At 37.4% G+C, this 21,801-nt stretch overlaps 1 protein-coding gene and 1 pseudogene across 3 annotated transcripts in view; both read left to right on the plus strand.

The window, feature by feature from the left end:
* The window catches only part of SMC5 (structural maintenance of chromosomes 5), a 95,485-nt gene that overhangs the window by 47,564 nt on the left and 26,120 nt on the right, over positions 1-21,801 (plus strand). For all 3 annotated transcript variants that reach the window (XM_042965309.1, XM_042965310.1, XM_042965313.1), the window contains 7 exons: positions 2,316-2,571; positions 4,704-4,858; positions 8,516-8,629; positions 11,118-11,212; positions 11,837-11,969; positions 14,369-14,542; positions 14,637-14,806. In XM_042965309.1, coding sequence (XP_042821243.1) covers positions 2,316-2,571; positions 4,704-4,858; positions 8,516-8,629; positions 11,118-11,212; positions 11,837-11,969; positions 14,369-14,542; positions 14,637-14,806 — 1,097 coding nt within the window. The remainder of the gene's footprint in view (positions 1-2,315; positions 2,572-4,703; positions 4,859-8,515; positions 8,630-11,117; positions 11,213-11,836; positions 11,970-14,368; positions 14,543-14,636; positions 14,807-21,801) is intronic.
* On the plus strand, positions 19,860-21,373 carry LOC107179176 (annotated as a pseudogene).

The raw sequence follows: 21,801 nt of genomic DNA on the forward strand, positions 1-21,801 counted from the left end.
TTTTGGACAGAGATAGACAGAAGGTATGTAGTTAGGTTTGATAGAGACTATGCTTTTTTTTCGTGGCTCATGTGACATAGGAATGGTGGAGGAACAAGAGGTCTTTGCAGTGGGTCCTGTACTGGGTTGTGGAACCTCAGGAGGTTAAAAAAAGAAGGGGATGATGGATTGTGAAAAGATAGTAGGGTCACTGCATTACAGGACTCTGTGGGGTCAAAGAATAGTGTGAATAATACCACAGTGAATAAAATGCAGGTAAAGGGGACTGGAAGAACAGGATTGTAGAAATGGTTTTCAGGTGGATGATTTTGGGTGATTTACATGATTTGAAGTATAACCATAGGAGAAGGTAGCTGCAGAGGGGTTTAGGAAAAGATGGTTGAAGTTGAAGTCCAGGAACACAAGGACCAAAGATTGATTTTCTATATATGTGATGGGCATAATGATAGGAAAGCAGTGAGTGGGGAGCTACAATCATCAACGAATGGAGTGATGAAGGTTTTTTGAGGGAGGTAGTTAACACAGCAACAGAGATAAGGGTGGTAAAGCCTGATACCATGGTCTTCAAGGGAATTCCAGTGGGGCTCAGTTAATGGAAGAAATAGTACAATGGGGATTCATGAGGATTAACACCCTCTCCCCACCTCTGAGTCCTGAAGCAGTCTGAAGGATTATGGCAGGAGAAGGTCAAGAGAGGGCTCTAGAAGTGTCTTTCAGGAATAGCCAAGTGTCAGTTGGAACAATAGAGAACATTCATGGAAATTGAAGATGATGAGTATGGGATTAGCATGGAAGTTTCTTGGATGAGAGTGACACATGAATTAGAGTTCAGAAAACTTAGCTGGAAGGGCAGGGATATTGGGCTGCTTCCCAGTTTTTCGTCAGACAAAGACCTCTTGGTACAGATTTCTTTAGTAGTCCAGTGATTTTTGGTAGCTTGGTGGGTCTGTTTTGCTGGGAGTGCAAAGGTTTTGTTAAATTTCTTGTCCCTTTTTCATGGAGCTGGACTGCCTCATGTATTTGGTGATTCTTAATTCTGTACCTGTTAATTCTCATTGCCTTGGACTTCATGGATTTCCAGCCCAACGGTGTGGCTTCTTGTCTCCTTCCTTCTTTTAATCCTATTGGATGTTGTGAACTTTAAGGCACAGATATGTCTCTTAATTTTTTCATATATTTCCATCTTCTCCATGTTTGGTATGGAGAGGTGATTTTGGCATATTTCAGTTTGTTATCGTGACAAAGTTAAATTTTTAGAAAGGAAAAAGTTGATACCAACCCAGATGTCCAACAATAGGGAATAGGACAAAATATCCATAGATATTATATCCAATGAACATTACACAGAAACCAAAATTTTGTTTTACCAAGGACATGGGAGAAATGAGAAACTGTTCTCAATACATATTTAGTGGTGTCATTTAATAAAACATATGTTCTATAGAAAGATGTAAATAAGTAGGTATTAAAATGGAAGTGTTTAAGGACATTGAGATTATAGATGATTTTTATTAAGTTTCTGTTTTCTATATTTTCTATAATGAATATGTTCCTACTTTTATAATGGGGAGGAGGTAAGGGAGTAAATATGACTTGGAAGGAAAGCAAGCTAACAAATTATGTGATATGTTAACCTTAATTACTATAATATGAAATTCTGTTTCTGTAAAAAAACAATAGATTGTATACATGTACATGTGTGTGTGTGTCTTAAAAATCTTAGCTCTAGGTAGGCTTTATATGGTTTTGATAAAAATCTAGCAGATATGATTTTTTGTTTTTGTTTTTTAATAATTTACCCTGAATATAAGTCAGCAAATCTAAACATGTAGATTGACAATTAAAATCTCAAAATATTAATTTCAAGTAATAGTAGTAAATAATTTTGTTGAAAGACAATAGTTAATTTCAATTTAAAATTAAGGGTTACATAATCATAATCATCATTTGTATTCCTGCTTAATTGAAAGTCTGTCATATACCATATAAATGCTGTTTTAATTTCAGTCTTCTGGTGTGTAGTATGCATTGACTTTCTGTCTGTATTTAGAAATCTGCTCATTGGCTTTATAAATATTTTGTTCATTGAGCACATATTTAATGAGTGCTGACTGTAAGCTAAGCTTTGCTCTAGGTACATAGGATATATTAGTGAACAAATAAAGATAACCCAGGTGGTCTGGTAGGAATAACAGCCCACAACACAATACCTTTTAGTGAAGAAAACACCTGTGTACTTAGATAGTTTGCATTTTAAAGACTGTATTACTATAAAAGTCTTGTAAAGCAGTACTAACCTACTTTTGTTTTATTAGATTGAGGAACTGCAGCAGGCTTTAACAGTAAAACAGAATGAAGAACACGATCGCCAGAGGAGGATAAGTAACACTCGGAAGATGATCGAAGATTTGCAAAATGAACTGAAGACCGCAGAAAACTGTGAGAATCTTCAGCCCCAAATTGATGCCATCACAAATGATTTGAGACGAATTCAAGATGAAAAGGCATTATGTGAAGGCGAGGTGATCGATAAGCGAGGAGAGAAGGAAACCCTAGAGAAGGAGAAAAAGAGTAAGTTTTATTAAACTTAGTGTGAAGAGATGTTTATAAAATGGAGATCTGTTTCTGTTGATGGACTTTCTTCTTCCCCTGGAACCAGGTCTTTACCTGCTCAAATCCCTTTGTTGAGGAATCTCCCCTTGGGTTTTCCAAATTGATGCCTTAATTACCTAGATGTATTATATACCGTGCTTTGCCACTGGCTAACCACTGTCTTATGTCAGATAATGGTGGTTGATTTAATTCTCCAAAAATGCTTTCCTTTATTTTCTTCACAAAGTCCTCCACCATTGTTTATCAGATCAGATTTAAGCTCTTCATTCTAGTCTTCATAACCTTCCATTAACTTTGCCCCTTCAAACCTGTCCCAAATCATCTTTGCTTTTCTTTCCTGTAGACCATGAAAATAGATTTATAACATGAGTCACATAAAACAGGTCTTAAATTCTATCTGCTCAGTGTATACAACTAAGATCAGTAAAAAAGAACAAAAACCCCTAACTTGGTCTGTTTATCAAAGTACGAGATGTGTGTGGTTAAAAAAAAAAAAAAAAGAAAAACTAGAACAAAAGTGTGGCCCAACCTCTTTCAAACCTCCAGACCTGCTCTCAGGACAAAGCGTGTTTAACTACCTCGGCAGTGTTTTCTAATAGACCTTCATTTATATTTTTATCATGTTCTTGTTTTGCCCTGGCTAGATGAATCAACTTTAGACATTATCTTTTGATGTTTTGTACTTTGGATTTAGATTCCTGGTCATAACATCTCCTGTCCCTATTGTAATTCCTCAAGTGGCATTATTGTATTAATACTAATTACTAATCTTTAACATTGATTATCGGTTAACTATAGTATCTTTAAATCTTTTGTCATTTAACACTTGTCAGTATTGCTTGAGTGTATACTTTGTCAGCTAAAAATACCGATACTTTCATCCTGTTTACTTTTCACCCTTCTGACACTCTTAAGTTCTCTAATTTGGTCTCTTGAAATTTCTTTCAAGGCTGAAAACATTTTATTGAGCACCATATCAAGTTTTATGGGCTCTGTTTATGGGTTAATTCTAAAAGCTAGAAATATCAAGTATTACTTGTTACTACAACAGTGAAACTTATTCACAGAAGAGCCAGGTAGTACATTTTGATCTGATTTCCTTTTATTGATATTTTTTATTATTTTTTTAAATGTTTATTTTTGAGAGGGAGTGCAAGCAGGGGAGGATCAGAGAGAGAGGGAGACAGAGGATCTGAAGCAGGCTATGTATGCACAGTTATGCGCTAACAGCAGAGAGACCAATGTGGGGCTTGAATTAGTGATCCACAAGACCATGACCTGAGCTAAAGTCTTATGTTTAACTGACTGAGGCACCCAGGCACCCTGATAGCTTTTTTAAAGGTTTTAGTTTTCCTTCAAAAACAAAAACAAAAAAACAGAAAAACATTTGCTGTAGCGTTTCCTTAAAAAACAATTGAGGTGCCTGGCTAGCTTAGTCAGAGCATGTGACTCTTGATCTCAGGGTTGTGAGTTCAAGCTCCATGTTGGGTGTGCTGCCTACTTAAAAAACAAAAACAATTAGGCATTCTTGTGAGTTCTGGAGCCCCCCCATCCCCCTCCTTCCACCTAAATGGATTGTTTTCAAAGCCTCCCGTGTGTTTGCCATCTGGGATTTGTCACAGATCCTTGTCTGTATTGGATAAAACTATTCCGTGTCTTTTTCTTGCATTGTTCCATTATACATCTTTGGGTAACCTTGTAAGAAGAGATATTTGGAATTTAATTACAGATATCTGGGATTTAATGACAACACCTTCATTTCATGGTCCCCTTTTAACCTGGTTTTGTTGTATATATGACTCTAGGTTGAAAATAATTTTTCTCTCCGAAGTTTGAAGGCCTATTGCAATCACCTCATGTTAGGAAATATAGCGATTTCTTAATCTTCTTTATGTGGCCTATTTGTTTTTGATAGCTTAAAGATCATTTTTTTATCCCAAGTGTTTGGAAATTTGATAATAATTTCTCCAGGGTTTTGCTTTTTCACTGTGTTGGGTACTTGCTGAGTGGTGCTAACTTTGAGATCTAAGATACCCTTTTGTATTATTTAATGCAGGTTTTCAAAGATATACTTTGTTTTCCTTTTTTAGGCGTGGGTGATAATATTGTACGATTTGACAATCTTATGAATCAAAAGGAAGATAAGCTGAGACAGAGATACCGTGACACATATGATGCTGTTTTATGGCTAAGAAATAACCGGGACAAATTTAAGCAAAGGGTCTGTGAACCTATAATGCTCACGGTAAGAAATTTTGTTTGTCTTGGTAGCATCTGTTAGTTTTATTATTGCAATCGTTATAGATTTTTGTTGTTTTAAGAATTCTTAGTTTTATTAACAACATGCTTTTCTATTATCAGACTTGTGGCAGTTGGTAGGCTGCTGAATCCATACCTGAGTTTTCTAAAGGGCCCTTGACCAACAATAGGAAAAGTAGGAAACTTAGCTTATTGACCAGGAATCACGTATAAAATTAGTTTGGTTAGCTAGTTCCTTCTGGCTGTTGTTGTTCTTAGGTTAGATAGCAGGCAATAGATTAAATGCTGCCAAAGGGCTAGAAACTATTGTAAATAACTATGTTGATATGGGGGAACTGATAGAAGACAGAAGAGAGAGAGAATTACCTACAAATATTAGCATTCTGAGAATTCTGAGAATGAAACCAGCATAAACCTTTGATAGCTCTTTTTGATGATCATGGGTCATTAAGAAGAAGGTAAGCTATATTTAGCAAATCATTTAATGAAGTGTGGCTTCATTGGAATTTAGATGGAATGGCTAGGACAATTTCCATCTAAAATATTTAAAATAATAATTTTGGCCGTGGAAAGGGAAAAGAAAGTAAACACCACAGTCTTTGGTAGTGATATATTAGGTATAATATGAACGTAAAACTTACACCAAAATGACTTAAGGATTGTTTTTGCTGGGTAATTTTTTTTTTTTTTTTTTTTTTTTTTTTTACTTTAGAAAAGAATGCACTATAGATCCTTGCAGGATTCATGAAAACTTCTATTTTCTGTAATTCGTGTTTGTGTTATCCTTTATTTAAAATCATTTCATGTAGTTTTCTTTTTTATATCTTAGATTATGTTAGCAAAATTAATATGCATAATACTGTATTCTCTTCTTGCTCAGGTATGTATTATTAGAGTATTTTTGCCAGATCAAGAAGGGAATATCTATTTTGGATGCAGACATTATTGTTTTGATTAATCTGGTAAGGACTGAAAGAAAATATAAGAAAATATTTTGATCCTTAATAAATTATAATGCAAATAATTGTCAACAGATTTTTGTTAAAATGTCAACCTCAAAATTATAATTCACAACGTTAGTAAATTTGCCATCCTTCTATCATTTCATCTCCTATCAGTAGCCTGTCACCAAGAGGGATTACTAGCAGGCATATATTTACATTACAAATTACATTCGAATCTTTGAGATGAAAAGATCTACCCTTCTTTTTTTTATCCTTTCTGAAATAACCCTTCACCTTTCCTACCACCTTCTTCCAACTGTGTTGCTCCCCTAGCCCCATCTCGATACACACACTTACCTAACCCTCCAATATCTAGTTGAAATGTCATCAAGGTAGGCAAGTTAACAATATATCAACTTAAAATTTTAGTCATATAAGTTGTCAACTAGCAGTCCATTTCCAGGAGTTATTTCTGACCATTCCAATCTACGATGGGAGAAGTGTGCAAAGATTTGTTTATAGTTCTGTTCCTCACAGCAGTGTTTATAATACTGTAATGGTGGTGGGACAGAGAATGAAATTCCCAAAGCTGTTGTTTGGTCATGCAAATTACTGTACATCAATTGAATGGAATACTATGCAGCCATTAAAAATGTCGTTCTAGGTCTCTTGATATAAAAGGACATTTATGACTTATTAATGAATTATAAAGCAGGTTATAAGATAGAATGTATAGAAAGATTTTATTTTTTTAATGTTTACTTGTTTTTGAGAGAGAGAGAAAGACAGAGCTTGAACTGGGGAGGGGCAGAGAGAGAGAGGGAGGAGACATAGAATCTGAAGCATGCTCCAGCTTCTGAGCTGTCAGTATAGAGCCCAATGAGGGGCTCAAGCCCACCAGCCCTGAGATCATGACCTGAGCTGAAGTCAGATACTTAACTGACTGAGCCACGCAGGCACCCTGAAAAAGAGTGCATTTTAAAGAGCTGAAACACAAGTCTGCCATCAGCCACCACATCACCTTGGAGTGCTGTGCCTCCTCTGTCTACCTCTCTGTGTCTTTACTATGTCGCAAAGACGTGGCCTTGAAGAACTTAGCCAGGTATCTTCTTTACCAAAGAAGCTAGTGACAACGTGATGAAATCTTCCTTCAGGATGTCACGAGGCCAGAATGAGTGCAATGCAGTTTGCATTCTACCTGGGGAGAAATGTGTGATTTAGTCACTCCTGGAAGTGCCCCACCTGGGCAGGGATAGAAATAACCCCCCACCTGTGTGACTTAATTTTGATACTCACTGTCTCAATGAACAAGTGAAATTCTTCAAAGAAATCAATGACCACGTAACCAACTCACACAAGATGGAGGCCCAAAGATGTGACATCTGTTACAGGAGAGAGTGATAAGGAGAGCTGAGTCTTAGGCTGGCTTATCCACAACTATTTTAAAAAGGTGACTTCCAGCAGTCATATTGGGGTTACTTTAACACTTTCTAAAAGTTATAGCTAATGCCCACTTAAATTTTCTTTCATTTATACCATTCCTTCTAATGAAGTAATTTGGTACCAAAAAATATTGTGAAACAGTAAACACTAACTTGGTATAGTGTCTATGTCCTGGTGATGGTATTAATTTTTTTGTTCGTCTATCAGTTTTCCCATTCTTATGCTAATTGATATTTTATAATTTAAAATACTAATATTTGCCAACATTTACATGATAAGCATTGCACTAAATTTTTTATTCTGTCTTAATCCTTTTATTCCTGAGATACAGACTATTTTGCTATACCCATTTTGGTAAAAAACTAAAATTTTCAGAAATTTAAGTTGTACCTGATTTGAAGCAACATCTGTCTGACCCCAGAGACTTAGCTCTTAACTAGTATGCTATATTTTATATATAGTACATATACTTTTTCTTTCATAAATCTTTATTTTTTCAAGAACACTGATTTCCATCTGCTGAAGGTAATCTATCCCAGCTCCCAAAATTCCGTAGATAGCACTTTTTATGCATCTCTGTTATAGAGCTTTATCTTGTGTTCTGCTTTTCAACATACTTACCATCTGCAAAAAATAATAGCGTAGTCTTTTTGAAACAATCTGTTTTCTTGACCAATCTTAGTATTTTCCATAGCATTGAGTGTCACATGCAGAAGTGCCTGATTTGTTAATATTTTAAAAATAAATCTTAAAGTTTCTGTTCTGGTGGTACAAGCCTAGGATTTCTCTTGCAAACACTGTTAAAATTCATTCAGAGCAAGTTTTTTTTTTTCATTGTGTTTTTGAACTGATTGGTTATTGCCGTGTATAGTATGAATTCCTCTTGAAGATTAAGAAGAAAAATACTAAAAGTGTGGGGATAGAGGAGAAATGTTTATACTCTTAGATTACAATCTAAGCCTATTTCAGAGGTTTTTAATGAGTGGACTAGAAAGGAACTTCATTATTTCTTGAATAGTATCAAATTGATAAGCTTCAGGTACTCATTCGTGTGTTGGCTTTTGTTTTACTATGTATTGAATGTTTCTGGGTACTAACTTATAGAGGTGTTGAAATGTTGTCTCAGTACAAAGTGTTTTTCATTTTTTTCCCTGAAGTATTTAATCTGATTAAATACATCTAAGTAAAACTAATGTTCTTGCAATCAGTTTGGATTTCATGAAAATCAACTTATATTTTCTTTTCATTTTGTTTAGATCAATATGAAAGATAATAAAAATGCCAAATATATTGAAAATCATATTTCATCAAATGACTTAAGAGCTTTTGTATTTGAAAGTCAAGAAGATATGGAGGTTTTCCTCAAAGAGGCAAGTAACCATCATAATACTTTGATTCATCTGGTGCTTACCCTCTAGTGCTTACGTTTTTAAATTCAAACTACAACAAAAATAGTGACTAATACCAGCAGTAACTCTTGTGTAAAATCATTCAATTTTGTTAATTTCTTTTTTAATCTGTGTCATTACTGGGGAATGAATTTGTTTTGCAAGAGAAAAAACAGCCCATAATTCCACCTGAAACGTGTTTTGAAGTTATTTGGAATTCGTAAAAATAATTCTGTCACACTCTTTTAAGAGAAAAAAATGTAATGAAGGGCCTTTGGCCTTAGAAATTCTTTTTGGAAATGTATTGGAATGAACTCGGTTTTTCTTTGGCGGGGAGCGTGGGAATCAATATGTTGTTGCTTTCAATAAAACCTCTTCAAAAAGGATGAGAATTCTGTATCTGGCTACAGAAACACCACTGAGAATCTAAGGCACTAAAAGGCAATGTGGATGACTTAGTAGTTAGAAGCATAGACCTACATACAGGTAGGTTGCCAAGATTTGAATTCTGGCTTTGCTACTAAATTGGTCAAGTTTCCTGTATCTCTTATGCCATAATTTCCTCATCTGTAAAATGCAGATCCATTATCTACAAGATGGTTGTGAGGATTAATTCTATTAATAAATGGAAAAGTATTTAGAACAGTGCTTGCAAATATTTTTATTATATATGGGTATCTATAAGTAATTTTTTTAGTGTTTATTTTTGAAAGAGAGAGAGACAGAGTGCAAGCAGGGGAGGGGTAGAAAGACGGGGAGACAGAGAATCTGAAGCAGGCTCCAGGCTCCCAACTGTCAGCACAGAGCCTGACATGGGGCTCGAACTCGCAAGATGTGAAATGACCTGAGCCGAAGTCAGATGCTTGACTGCCTGAGCCACCCGGGTTAGGGTTATCTATAAAACATATATTGTTAGCTGTTATTTGCTATGGTAAGATTTCTTTCCTTTTACATACACCTTCTGCTTCTTTTAAAAGCCCTAAAGATTATGTTTAGATTTTGTTTTGGTTAAACTTTCGCTACAAGTGTGAGCGAGGACAGGATCCTGAATCAGCTGCAGTGGTCCTCTATTTGTGTGGTACACTAGTGATTGGAAAGAATCCCTTACTTTCTTTGGCTTTTATCGAAGTGCCCTCCTGGTTTGGGAGTTGGCAGGGAATGGGAATATATGGTAACTGGATGAGAAGTCGCATGTATCAAATTATAGAATGGACTCCCAGAAGTTAGACATTTGTGTAGTTTAGAATTCTTTAAGCTTAACCAGTGAGTTTTTGGTCCAGTGTGAGAAGTAGGGCATTTGGATTACAAGTGGAGGACACACTGCAAAGGGCATTCTGTCGGGTGTAATTAGATGCTTTCTGTTGGAAATGACCAGCTTAGCCTACACTGAATACCTTTTTTGAGTCAAAAACTCAATGCTTCGTCTGTGCTAAGGATTTGAATCTCATATCGATAATGTAACGTGGGTTCCTAAAACTTTGACCTGTATTTTTGTGTGTGTGCTGTGATAATTAACTTTCCATAACTTCTCCTCAACAGGACCAGAACTCCCTCATACATGTATGACTTTGTATTTTAAATTGTGAAATGTATTTAACTGCCTCCTGTACTCATATCTACTAGAGTACCATTTCCAATACTGTGTATAAGTATTATGTCTGCTATACATCTATCATAGACACCCTATATCAGGTTAAGGAAGTTTCCTTCTATTTCTAGTTTGCTGAGAATTTTTTATCATATTTTTCTGTATCTGCTGGGATGGTCATATGGCTTTTGTACTTTAGTCCATTGATATAATTAGATTGAGTTTTGAATGTTACATCTAGAATTTCTGGGATAAACTCTACTTGGTCAGGTGTACTATTCTTACATTAATGGATTCGGTGTACTAATATTTTGTAGAGGCTTTTTGCATATGTATTCATGAGGGATATTGTTTTTGTCAGGTGTTGGTGTCAGGATTATGCTGAAATCATAAAAAGGATTTGGGAAATGCCTGTTCCATTCTTCCTGTGTCTGAATGAGTTTTAGTATTACTGCTTATCTGTTAGAGCATATCTCTTTCACTATTTTCACTGATAAACTCTTTGTTTAAAAACATGGAAGTGTAATAATCACTTTCACACCAAAAAATTCTTGTAAGTACCATTAAAGGGGCACCTGAGTGGCTCGGTCAGTTAAGCCTCTGACTCTTGGTTTCTGCTCAGGTCATGATCTTGCGGTTCATGAGTTCAAGCCCTGTATCAGGCTCTGCACTGACAGTGCGGAGCCTGCTTAGGATTCTCTCTCTCTGCCCTTCCCATGCTCACTCTCTTAAAATAAATAAACTTAAAAAAAAAAAAAAAGTAAGTACCATTAAATATCCAGCTTCTGATCATCCCATGGATGCCAGGAGGAATGTAACTTAAAAAATCATTTTGATTGATAGTATATGGTAATTAAAATATTTTCTTTTCCTTATATTCAGATTCGTGACAATAAAAAATTAAGAGTAAATGCTGTTATTGCTCCCAAGAGTTCATATGCAGATAAAGCCCCTTCAAGATCTCTGAATGACCTCAAGTAAGTCTTAAAAATATTATTAGAACTAACCTGTTACTTTGAATATTGAATAACCATGTTCAGCTCTTATATATATTTTAATTATCTCTCACATAAATATGGATGTTATAGGCTGTATTATTCCTTTTTAGGATCTCTACTTAAGTCTAAAATAAGGAAATATCTAAGAACAGACAAACCATGGAATACTTACTATATGATGGTGATGTTTCAAATCAGTGCAATAATATTGGACTGTTTACTAAAAGATCCTAAAATAGTTGGTTAGGTATTGGGAAAATAAAACAAATCATCACTTCATAACGCAGAAATAATTCCAGAAGGACTAAATGGAAAATTTGCAATTATAGAACAGCTATAAGTAATTAACTCTGGATGTAAGTAGACATTCTAAATGTAAACACAATGGAAGAAACAAAAAAGATTAAAATAGTTTGTAATCATGAATATATTAATAAACTTTTCTGACAAGTCTTAATCACTTAAGTGATTTTAAAAGACACCAAGAAAAACTTTTTCTGTACTATCATTAAATTACATTTTGTTTATTTGCCACTTGTCGACTGTCAGATTTCTGTAAATGATTTTTAAGAAGAAAAATCTAAGAAGTGCTTTTCGTTTCAGACAGTATGGGTTTTTCTCTTACTTGCGAGAGTTATTTGATGCACCTGATCCCGTCATGAGCTTTCTTTGCTGCCATTATCATATTCATGAAGTTCCTGTAGGAACTGAAAGGACCAGAGAAAAAATTGAACGGGTAAGGAAGTACTGAATCAGTACCCAAACCTTGTTTTGTTCAAACTTCTTGGGGCACCTGGGTGGCTCAGTCGGTTAAGCTTCCGACTTGGGCTCAGGTCACGATCTTGCTGTTCGTGAGTTTGAGCCCCGTGTTGGGCTCTGTGCTGACAGCTCGGAGCCTGGAGCCTGCTTCAGATTCTCTGTCTCCCTCGCTGTCTGCCCCTCCCCCATGTGTGCATGCTCTCATGCGCTTTCTCTCTCAAAAATAAATATTAAAAAAAAAAATTAAAAAAAAAAACTTCTTAGCATATTCAAGAAGTAGGTCATTCTGTTGTTTTTAACCACACAGAAATTCTTTGTATTTACATTTTTAATACAACACAAAACATTTTTAATAAAACAGAAAACTGTTGACTAATACTTTATGACAGATGTGATGTGGAGGCCCCTAGAGTAAATACTCTAGATCTGTATTTATTGAAGAAAGCTGAGGCCTGTAAAGAGACCCCTGTCACTCTTACCTCATTTTTTCCCTGCTTGACAAACCTATGTTGAGACATTATATTAATGGTTTTGTCATTTAAGTTCTTGTATTCTAGATTATTTTTCAGATAAATTACACTTTAGGATGATAGGCTGGGATAGAGAACTGTTTCAGTAAGCCCTTTCTTTCTTTAAGCTGCTGCTTAAGATTATTTCATATATGAGGGTCGCCTGGGTGGCTCAGTCAGTTAAGCATCTGACTCCTGATTTTGGCTCAGGTCATGAGCTCACGGTTTGTGAATTCAAGTTCCACATTGCCCTCTGCTCTGTCAGTACACAGAACCTGCTTGGGCATCTCTGTCTACTCTCTCTGTGTCCCTCCCCAACTCGTTCTGTCTCTCTCTCACAAAACTAAATAAACTTAAAAAAAATATTATCTTCTATATGAATGACCTCCATTTTAGGATCTCATTTTCCTGGCTAGCATAGCACACAAACTCATAGCTCCCATATTCTGCTAATGCTGCTGGGAGTTCTCTACTCCTCATATAAATCTCCAAGACTCCAAAATACATTCATTGCTTCTGTTACAGACAGAAACAGAGAAATCTCTTCATCCAAAACAGGTTTTTTTCATAACACCAGGTTGCATATTTTTGCTTGTCAGTATCTAGGACCCAGTTAGAGACCTAACTACTATTTGTTACATTGGGTTTATTTAAAAATATGTTTTAAAATTTTAACACCTCATGTACCAGTATCCCTAGGACAATTTATTTGTAATATAGGGACTCTTTGTACTTTACTGACAGCAGATAAGAAATGAGGGCTCATTACCAATGCATTTTGCCAGGGGGCAGGGACACCCCACCAAGCTAATTATAGTAAGTTGCCCGTGTCTTTGGTTAAAAATTACATCCTGGGAAGTATTTGGGGAAATGAATACTAGAACTCTGCATGTGGGTACACCTCTTTTCTATCTTATGAAAACAGGATAAGACCATACATGGAATTTTTCTAATTTCCAGGACTCTCCCCTTTGGTTAAAGGATCTCCTGCCAGCCTTAACTCAGGATGTCCTTTTTGCTGGGAGTGCCCTTCCCTCACCATCTCTATCAATTTAAATTCATTAGAACTAGAGTAGGCTAACTTCTTCTAGGCTTTCCTTTCATTCCAGAGTATTCAGCAGTTTATAGATGCCACGTTATACCTTGTTGAACTAAGTGTGCTTAAGTATGTCTTATTTCTTTACTTAGACTATAAACTTCTGGTTAGAAGCAAGCCACAAGAGTATTGGTGGTGAGGCTGCAGAGATCTGAAAAAACTGTACTACTATTCTTAACTAATATACAGAAATATAGTAACATTTTTGTGTTTAGAACGTGCTTTAGTTTACGAAACTTTTTGTATAAGTTCTTGAGAGACAAGATCTCCAAAAAATGCAAAGAAAAAGTTTGAAGTAAAGTGTTTCCATTTAAGTATTCTTCCGAATATATAGGAATTGAATATGATCATGTGTCTCTGAACAGTAGAACTGAGGGAAGGTGAGAGTAAATGATTTACTTGAGCTCCCCACAGTTTTGTCTCTCGGGCAGCTGGTTCCTTGTATCTCCTCCATAGACCCAGCAAAACTCCAAAAGGACACTTACATAGGAGAGATTGTAAAGTCAGGTAGAAACGTAGCCACCTTTGCTACAGATGTTTTGGTTTTCTCCCTTCTCTCTTCTTCAGTGTTTTCCATAATAATAATCTGAAGTGTATCAGCCACCTTTTTAGAGATGTACCTGGATAAGTTTTAAAAAAAAAAAAAAGAAAAGAAAATATATTTTGATCTTCTAAAATGGACTTGGTCTGTGTTTTCAATGGTTTAATCCTTTTAAAAATATTTAATTACTATTACATGTGCACTAATACTTGTTTGACATTGTTTGACAGGTAATACAAGAAACCCGGTTAAAACAAATGTACACAGCAGAAGAAAAGTACGTAGTGAAAACTTCCTTTTATTCAAACAAAGTTATTTCTAGCAACACATCCCTGAAAGTAGCCCAGTTTCTCACAGTCACCGTGGACCTAGAGCAAAGAAGACACTTAGAAGAACAGCTAAAGGTTGGTTATTTTGAGTACTGTATTAGAAAATATAAACTGGATTTGTAATACTTTAAGTAGATCTGTTTTTAAAATAATTTTGAATGTCTCGTAGGAAATTAATAGAAAACTGCAAGCCGTGGAAGCAGGGCTGATTGCCCTGTATGAGAGAAACAAGCATCTAGAACACAAAGACAATGAACTTAGACAGAAGAAGAAGGAGCTTCTTGAAAGGAAAACCAAGAAAAGACAACTGGAGCAAAAAATTAGTTCCAAACTAGGAAGGTACCATTCAGCCCCTTTGGGTAGAGGGGGCGGACACAAAGCACTGCGAGGCTATTATGAGTTACATAGGCACACCTCGTTTTATTGCGCTTTGCAGATACTGCTTTGTTTTCTTTCGTTTTGTTTACAAATTGAAGGTCTGGCAACCCTGTGTCAAGCAAGTCTGTTGGCACCATTTTTCCAGTAGCTTTTGTTTATGTTGTGCCTCTGTGTCACATTTTGGCGATTCTCACATTATTTCAAACTATTTGATTATGTGTTGTGATCTGTGATCAGTGATTAGGACTCTGAAATCTCAGATAACTTAGCATTCTTAAGCAGCAAAGTATTCTTTAATTAAGGTACGTACATTGTTTTTAGATACAACGCTGTGGCCCACTAAATAGACTATAGCATAGTGTAAGCATGACTCTTACACGCATTGGGAAACCACAAAATTCTTTTGACCTGCTTTATTGCAGTGATCTGGAACCAAATCTGCAATATTTCTGAGGTATGCCTGTACCCTGTAAGGCTGATGCAATTTTTGTAATAATTTCCCTCAAACTTTAATCCTGCCCAAAATAAAATTGTAGGGCAAAGGTTGGTGAATTTTAAGTGCTGTTCTTCTGTCCTTTGATCAACTGTTTTGACTGCTGGACCTCTTCCCATGCTTAAAAGTTATTGAGGACCCTGAGGAAGTTTCACTTATATATCTAGTGATATTTATACCACGTTAGTAATTAAAACAGAATGTTTAAAATATTTATGAAAACCACTGTTTTTCAAACAAAATACATTTAGCAAGAAGAGTGGCATTGTTTTACATTTTTATCAACCTCTTTTGATAAAGTTACTTGTTTATTTCATATCTGCTTTTACTTTCAGTCTATTGTGAGAGGTTGATTTGAAGTAGATTGATAGAATTTTCAGATAGTTACCTATATCGTCTTGTTTAATATTGCATCAAAACCTGCCAAGATTGTGGTTTGTTAAAGTTCATTTGCACTGTGGAGTCTGCAATTAGTGAGGTAGATTATTCTTATGTTAAAACTCATTGTATTGTAACTGGATCTTTTACCCAGTGATCTTGTTCCATCATGCATTGGTCATTTATAGGTCTCTCAAATATTGACATTTCATTGTGTAAAGAAAATAATTATGTTAATTTCCTATCCCATCAGAAGGATCTTTAAGAGTTGGGAAGCTATCAAGCTTACAGTGGTAGCTATCAAGCTTACAGTAGATTTTCCAAATTCTACTTTTCACTTGAAAGTTGAATTTTATCATTGGGGGCAAATTTTATCAGTTATTTTTCTTGAAGTGATAGGCTCACTTCATTCACTTTGGGTTGGGAGGAACAATCTGCCAGATACCTGAGTCTAACCATAGTTAGTCTGTTATTCTTTCAAGAAAAACTGGTATTTCATGAAAAAAGTAGTCCAGCTCCCAACTCAGTCACACAAATGCTTTTCCTTGAGGCCGCCATCGTACTTTGGTATACATTAGAAGTACTGTGTACTCTATACTTCATCACGCTATTATAAAGGTGTATGTAGTCAGTTACCATGGGGAGGTGGTTCAAGATGGCAGCATAGGGAGATACTGAATTCCCCCCCTGCCACAGACACAGCACATCAACTGCTACATATGAAACAGTTTGCTCTGAAAAAGATCAGAAAACTAGCTGAACTGCTCTTCTGTAACAAGGGATGTAAGGTCCACATCAAGGCGGGTAGGAACTACAGAGATAGGGTCTCACTCAAAACCCTGCCCCTAGTGTGGTGACCAATACTCGGGTAGTGTTGTGATCCATATCACAAATATGGAGCTCTTCTCTGAGGAGTTTATGCCTACAGCAGGCACCCCAACCCTTGGGACCTGCACCAGAGAGATGAGTCCCCAAAACATCTGGCTTTGGAAACCAAGGGGGCTTATATCTAGGAGAAAGGTACAGCAGTAGAGAATACAGGTTCTGCTCTTAAAGAGCTCATTCAAAGACTACAGGACCCTGGGCAAAGTAACTGTTTGAAAAGTAGTCAGACCATATGTGAAGGAGATTCATTTGCTAATCTTAAAGTATCCACCCAAGAGGCAGGAGCCTAATGGAAATTCCTCCTGGGACAGAGGCACTGGTGGGCACCATTTTTGCACTCTGCCTGTAATCTGCTGGCACTGGTCGGTGTATGCCATGCCCACATCTCCGCCAGAGCTGGGTGGCCAAGGTTCTGAAATGATCAGAGAGAGTTCTTGGCAAGTTACTATCCCATGGCCCTGCATAGACAGCAATCAGAAACACTCTCCAGTCTTCCTGTGGAAAAGACCCCTTCGTCCTAGAACCACAGCTTCAGGGGCTCCAGGACTACCACACATCTAGAGGCTACAGAATTGTCCTCAGGCAACATGGTCTAGGAGATGTCATCTCTGTCATACAGTGTGTTGGCCTTGCCACAGCCCATCAGTACCTCCGAGAAAGGGCTCCTCTGGAGCCCTCATTTTTGCAGAAGTTTCCGAGGAGACCCCTCCAGATTGTGTGGTGTGTAAGCCAACAGGGTTTATGGTTGTGGTCCCATAGGACTCTCTCTATATATATTTGCATAGCTTAAAAGCTGCTGCCTGAAGTTCTGGCTTCTATTCTAGCTTCTGTTCAGCCCGAAACTAGGGGCAGACTGAGATCCCATCCTCTGGAACACTCACAGCACTTGGCAGTCCCTCAGCAACTGGGCTGTATCGAGGATAAATCAGGCTGCTTAGACCACAAAGGTTCATGTGACAACCAAGAGCTAAGCACAGTTGAATGACAGGGTTCATCTCCATGAGGCCAGTTCAAGACTTGTTGAAGCTTGAGAGGGTTGAAGGTTGTTTCATCTGCTGCTTAGAAATCAACACAGGACCAAAAAAGAAAAAAAAAAAAAGAAATCAACACAGGATCAAGCCAAATGAAGAGACAAAAGAGTGTGTTCCAAATGAAAGAACAAGATAAAACACCAGAACAAGAACCATTATGAAATGGTGATAGTTTACCTAAAAAAGAATTCAAAGTAATGGTCCTAAAACAAGAGGAATGAATACAGCAAGAACTTCGCTAAGGAGAAATACAAATAAAGTCCCACACAGACTTCACAATGCTGACGAACACAGTAACTGAAACAAAAAATACACTGGAGGGATTCCAGCAACAGACTAGATGAAGCAGAAGAAAAATCAGTAATGTGGGAGACAAGGTAGTAGAATTCACCCAAAAACAATAGCAAAAAAGAAATAATTTTAAAAAGTAAAAATAGCTTAAGGGACAACATCAAGCAGAGTAACTTTTGCATTATATGAGTCCCAGAAGCATAAAGAGAGAAAAGAGCAGAAAAACATATTTGAAGAAATAAATAACTGAGAAGTTCCCTAACCTCAGGAAGGAATAGACATCCAGATCCAGGAAGCCCAGAGAGTTCCACATGAGCACAAGAGGAAATCTCTTCTGCAGAAGAGCATTGATTTTTTTTTTTTTTTTTTCATTGAAAACAAATCACTTTACAGTCAGATGCCAGTGACATTTGACAGTACTGGAAACCTGCATTCCTCAGTAGTGAAGAATTTACACAATGTTCAAGGCTCTTGGTGTTTCATTTTCAAGCATCCCTGATAGATGGGAGCATATTATTTGTGTCTGAGAGTATGTAACTTCATCACTTTAATGTGTACCATCTGATGTTATGAATCAAAGTATTTTATCTCAGAGAGGGAACGTTCACTGGTTTATAAAATACTCTCTACCCATCTGCTTGAAAGTGATTCATTAATGCCTGAATATTTAAAATCAGTTAGAATTCTCTTTTCATATGCTTTGAGGAACAGTAGACCCAAAGGAGTAATACACTTATGAATATGTGGAATTTATAGGAAATTTCAAATCATTAAACACTTCACCATGGAAGGGTTTTGAAGGAACTATACAAGCTGTCATAGGCCTTATGATGATTGAGATTGTATTGTAGCTACTGTCAGATGAGCTACACCTCAGTTCATCAAGGATGTGTACTGTTGAAGAGCCTAATGAAGAGTTTTAGACATCTAGACGTAGTTTAGAATTCTATTTCTAGGTTACAAGGAATTACCTGTGATAGAGCATTTGCCATTTGAAGTTCTCTGGACATCAGGGTAGGATTACATCATGTGGATGGTCTAGAACATTTGGCAAAAATGTCATGAGCACCTAATGCAGTCTGGGAAAGGCAAGTCATGTGGCTATAGCTCACTGATCAAAGGTCCACAGTGGATTTGGCTTCACAGTCATCATATCGTTTATCATCAGTGAAATTCAAGGCCAGAGTTTGTTGTTGGTAGTCACACCATAGTAAATTAACTCAGTAGGTGGGACTGGAAGATGAGTACTTGGCATTGAAGAGTCTCTTTCTGAGACAACTGCTGACAAAGGCCAAGATTCTGGGTCTGATAATCCTATAGACCCAGTCTCAACGAAGTATTGGAAAGGTGTGATCATAGCCCAGCCCCTTCTGCTTCCTTCCAGAGTTCAAGAACATTATCTCATGCAGCAGTCTCAGACCATTCCTTAACACCAACCAAGACCCAGCAGATAGTTGCACTCCTCCCAGACAGTATGTACTAGCTCCTAAAAAGATGACACAAAGGAGGTGATTGTTTAGTCCATAAATTCCCCATCTGTTGTTCAGTCATTAATACAGCTTGATGTCTCAAGCTGCACCTGTACCAGTTCCTTAAAACATGTCTCAGTGTCAGTTTTTAGCTCAGTTATGAGCCATGCAGCATCTAGAGAGACCAATCAGAGCAACAGACTTGGATGATAGAGGCAAATATTCATCAGCCAGAAGAAGATATAAGAAAAGAAAAATTCAAGAACAGCTTCAAATGGTCCATGGTTAAGGGCTGAAGATTTTTTTTTTTTTTTAATTTTTAATTTTAGAGAGTGAGCAGGGGAGAGGTATAAGGGAGAGAGAGAATCTTAAGCAGGCTTCACATTAAGTGCAGAGCCCGAGGCGGGGGTCAGTCCCACAACACTGGGACCACGACCTGAGCCAAAATCAAGAGCGGAACACTCGACCAAATGAGCCACCCAGGCGCCCCAAGGGCTGCAGTTTTTTTTGTTTGTTTGTTTTAAAGTGATCAGCCCCTGGGTTGAATATTGATTCTGTTCAGCTTTCTTCTGAATTCATCTAACATCTTGCAACTTGTATCTATAAATATTAATGACCAGGTTGTTTAACCAAAATCAAAGTGGAATGAATACTGGACACATTGGCTCCACTCTGCATAGGACATGACAGCAGCCTTTAAAAAGTACATCGTCAGAGTCAACAGAATATACTGAGCTGGCACAGACCGTAAACACCTCTTTCCAGTCACAGCACTCTTACAGCCCCACTGTATGGACACTATTATGATTTCGTAGCTAGAAGCATGGTCCCCATTCCACCTAGTATGCCACAAAACCGTACCCAGAGTGCTGCAGTAACTGCATTCACTCAGGACAGACAAGATTTTCTCAAGGTCAGCAGTTTGTGATTAGAGATTAAATTACTAACTGCTCCTGTAGCTTATGGGGCCATCTTGGTACCTAGCACTATGCTTACGGGTCATGTGGTGACTGCCTGCCCTACTTTGGCTACACAGCAGCAGCCGCAGCCACAGACTTTGTCAGTCACGCAGCACAGTTCCCAGGAATCTCCGGCTCAGCTCACCCAACTACTGCAGCAGTTTTTACAGACTTGAAGGATCCTCAGGGAGCATCCTTGAAATCAGCATATCCTCTCTGCTGCTTTTCCACTACAACAGAGCACTTTCCCCACGATCACATTACCAGCAATACCAGTCTCAGCAACAGCAATATCTGAGTCGGCACAGGACTGACAGTTTGACCTGTTCTTCTAAGGTTCACCCACAGTAGCACATATGCCTCTTCTGACCTCCAGGAAGGAGGGGATTGGCCATCAAGAGTTGCTCAGATGGTCTGAAGCTAGGAGAAGTCCTGGCAGCTTCACAAGAAGCAGTGTTGAATGTTCTAGTTCCTGGAATTAGTTAGCAGGGAAAATGCTGCCTATTGCTCCAAATTCACATTAAATACCAGCCAACAGGAGATGATCTTGGGGCCATAGCCAATTCTGACAGTGTTCTACTTGCCCATCTATTTTTCGATGGAGAAAAGTGCATTGCCAAATGTCAAGCTCAGCTGTGAAACATGATCTTCAGTCATCAGAAAGGCACCAACAATATTAGTAATTTAGTGGTTCTGTGCCTGTTTTCAGGTGTTAGAGGACACATCACTGTCATGTTTGGTTTGCTTACAATAATGCCATGAAGGTAGTCTAGTAGACTCAGTAGGCCCTTTCTCTCTCCCTCTCCTTTTCCAGATAAGGCTAGAACAGTAATTAGTGTCAGAAATTATAGTAAGGACTGTATATGACAAGTCTATAGCTAACCTCATATTCAACAGTGAAAAGCTAAAGTCTTTTCCTTTAATATCAGGATCAAGGCCAGGAGGCCCACTCTGTGCACTTTTATTCAGCATAGTATTAGAAGTGCTCGGGGCACCTGGGTAACTCAGTCGGTTAAGCATCAGACTCTTGATTTTAGCTCAGGTCATGATCTCACGGTTGTGAGATTGAGCCCCACGTTGGGCACTGCGTTGAATGTGGAGCCTGCTTGAGATTCTCTGCCTCTCTCCCCGTCCTGTGCTCTCTAAAAAAAAAAAAAAAATCTGTCCCTCTGCTTGAAAAAAAGCAAGCAAGCCTAGCTAGAGCAATTAGGCAAGAGAGAAAAAGCAAAAGAAGTAAAACTGTCACTATTTGTGAGTGACAGGATTTTACATAGAAAACCCTAAACCTTTCTCTACCAAAACAAACTGGTAGAACTAATCAACAACTTCGATAAAGTTGCAGGGTACAAAATCACCATACAAAAATCTGTTGTATTTTTATATACTAACAAGGTACTCTGAAAGGTGAATTAAGAAAACAGTCCCAGGGCACCTGGGTGGCTCAGTCGGT

Source organism: Panthera tigris, chromosome D4 (genome assembly GCF_018350195.1).
Source record: "Panthera tigris isolate Pti1 chromosome D4, P.tigris_Pti1_mat1.1, whole genome shotgun sequence".
Taxonomy (NCBI): domain Eukaryota; kingdom Metazoa; phylum Chordata; class Mammalia; order Carnivora; family Felidae; genus Panthera; species Panthera tigris.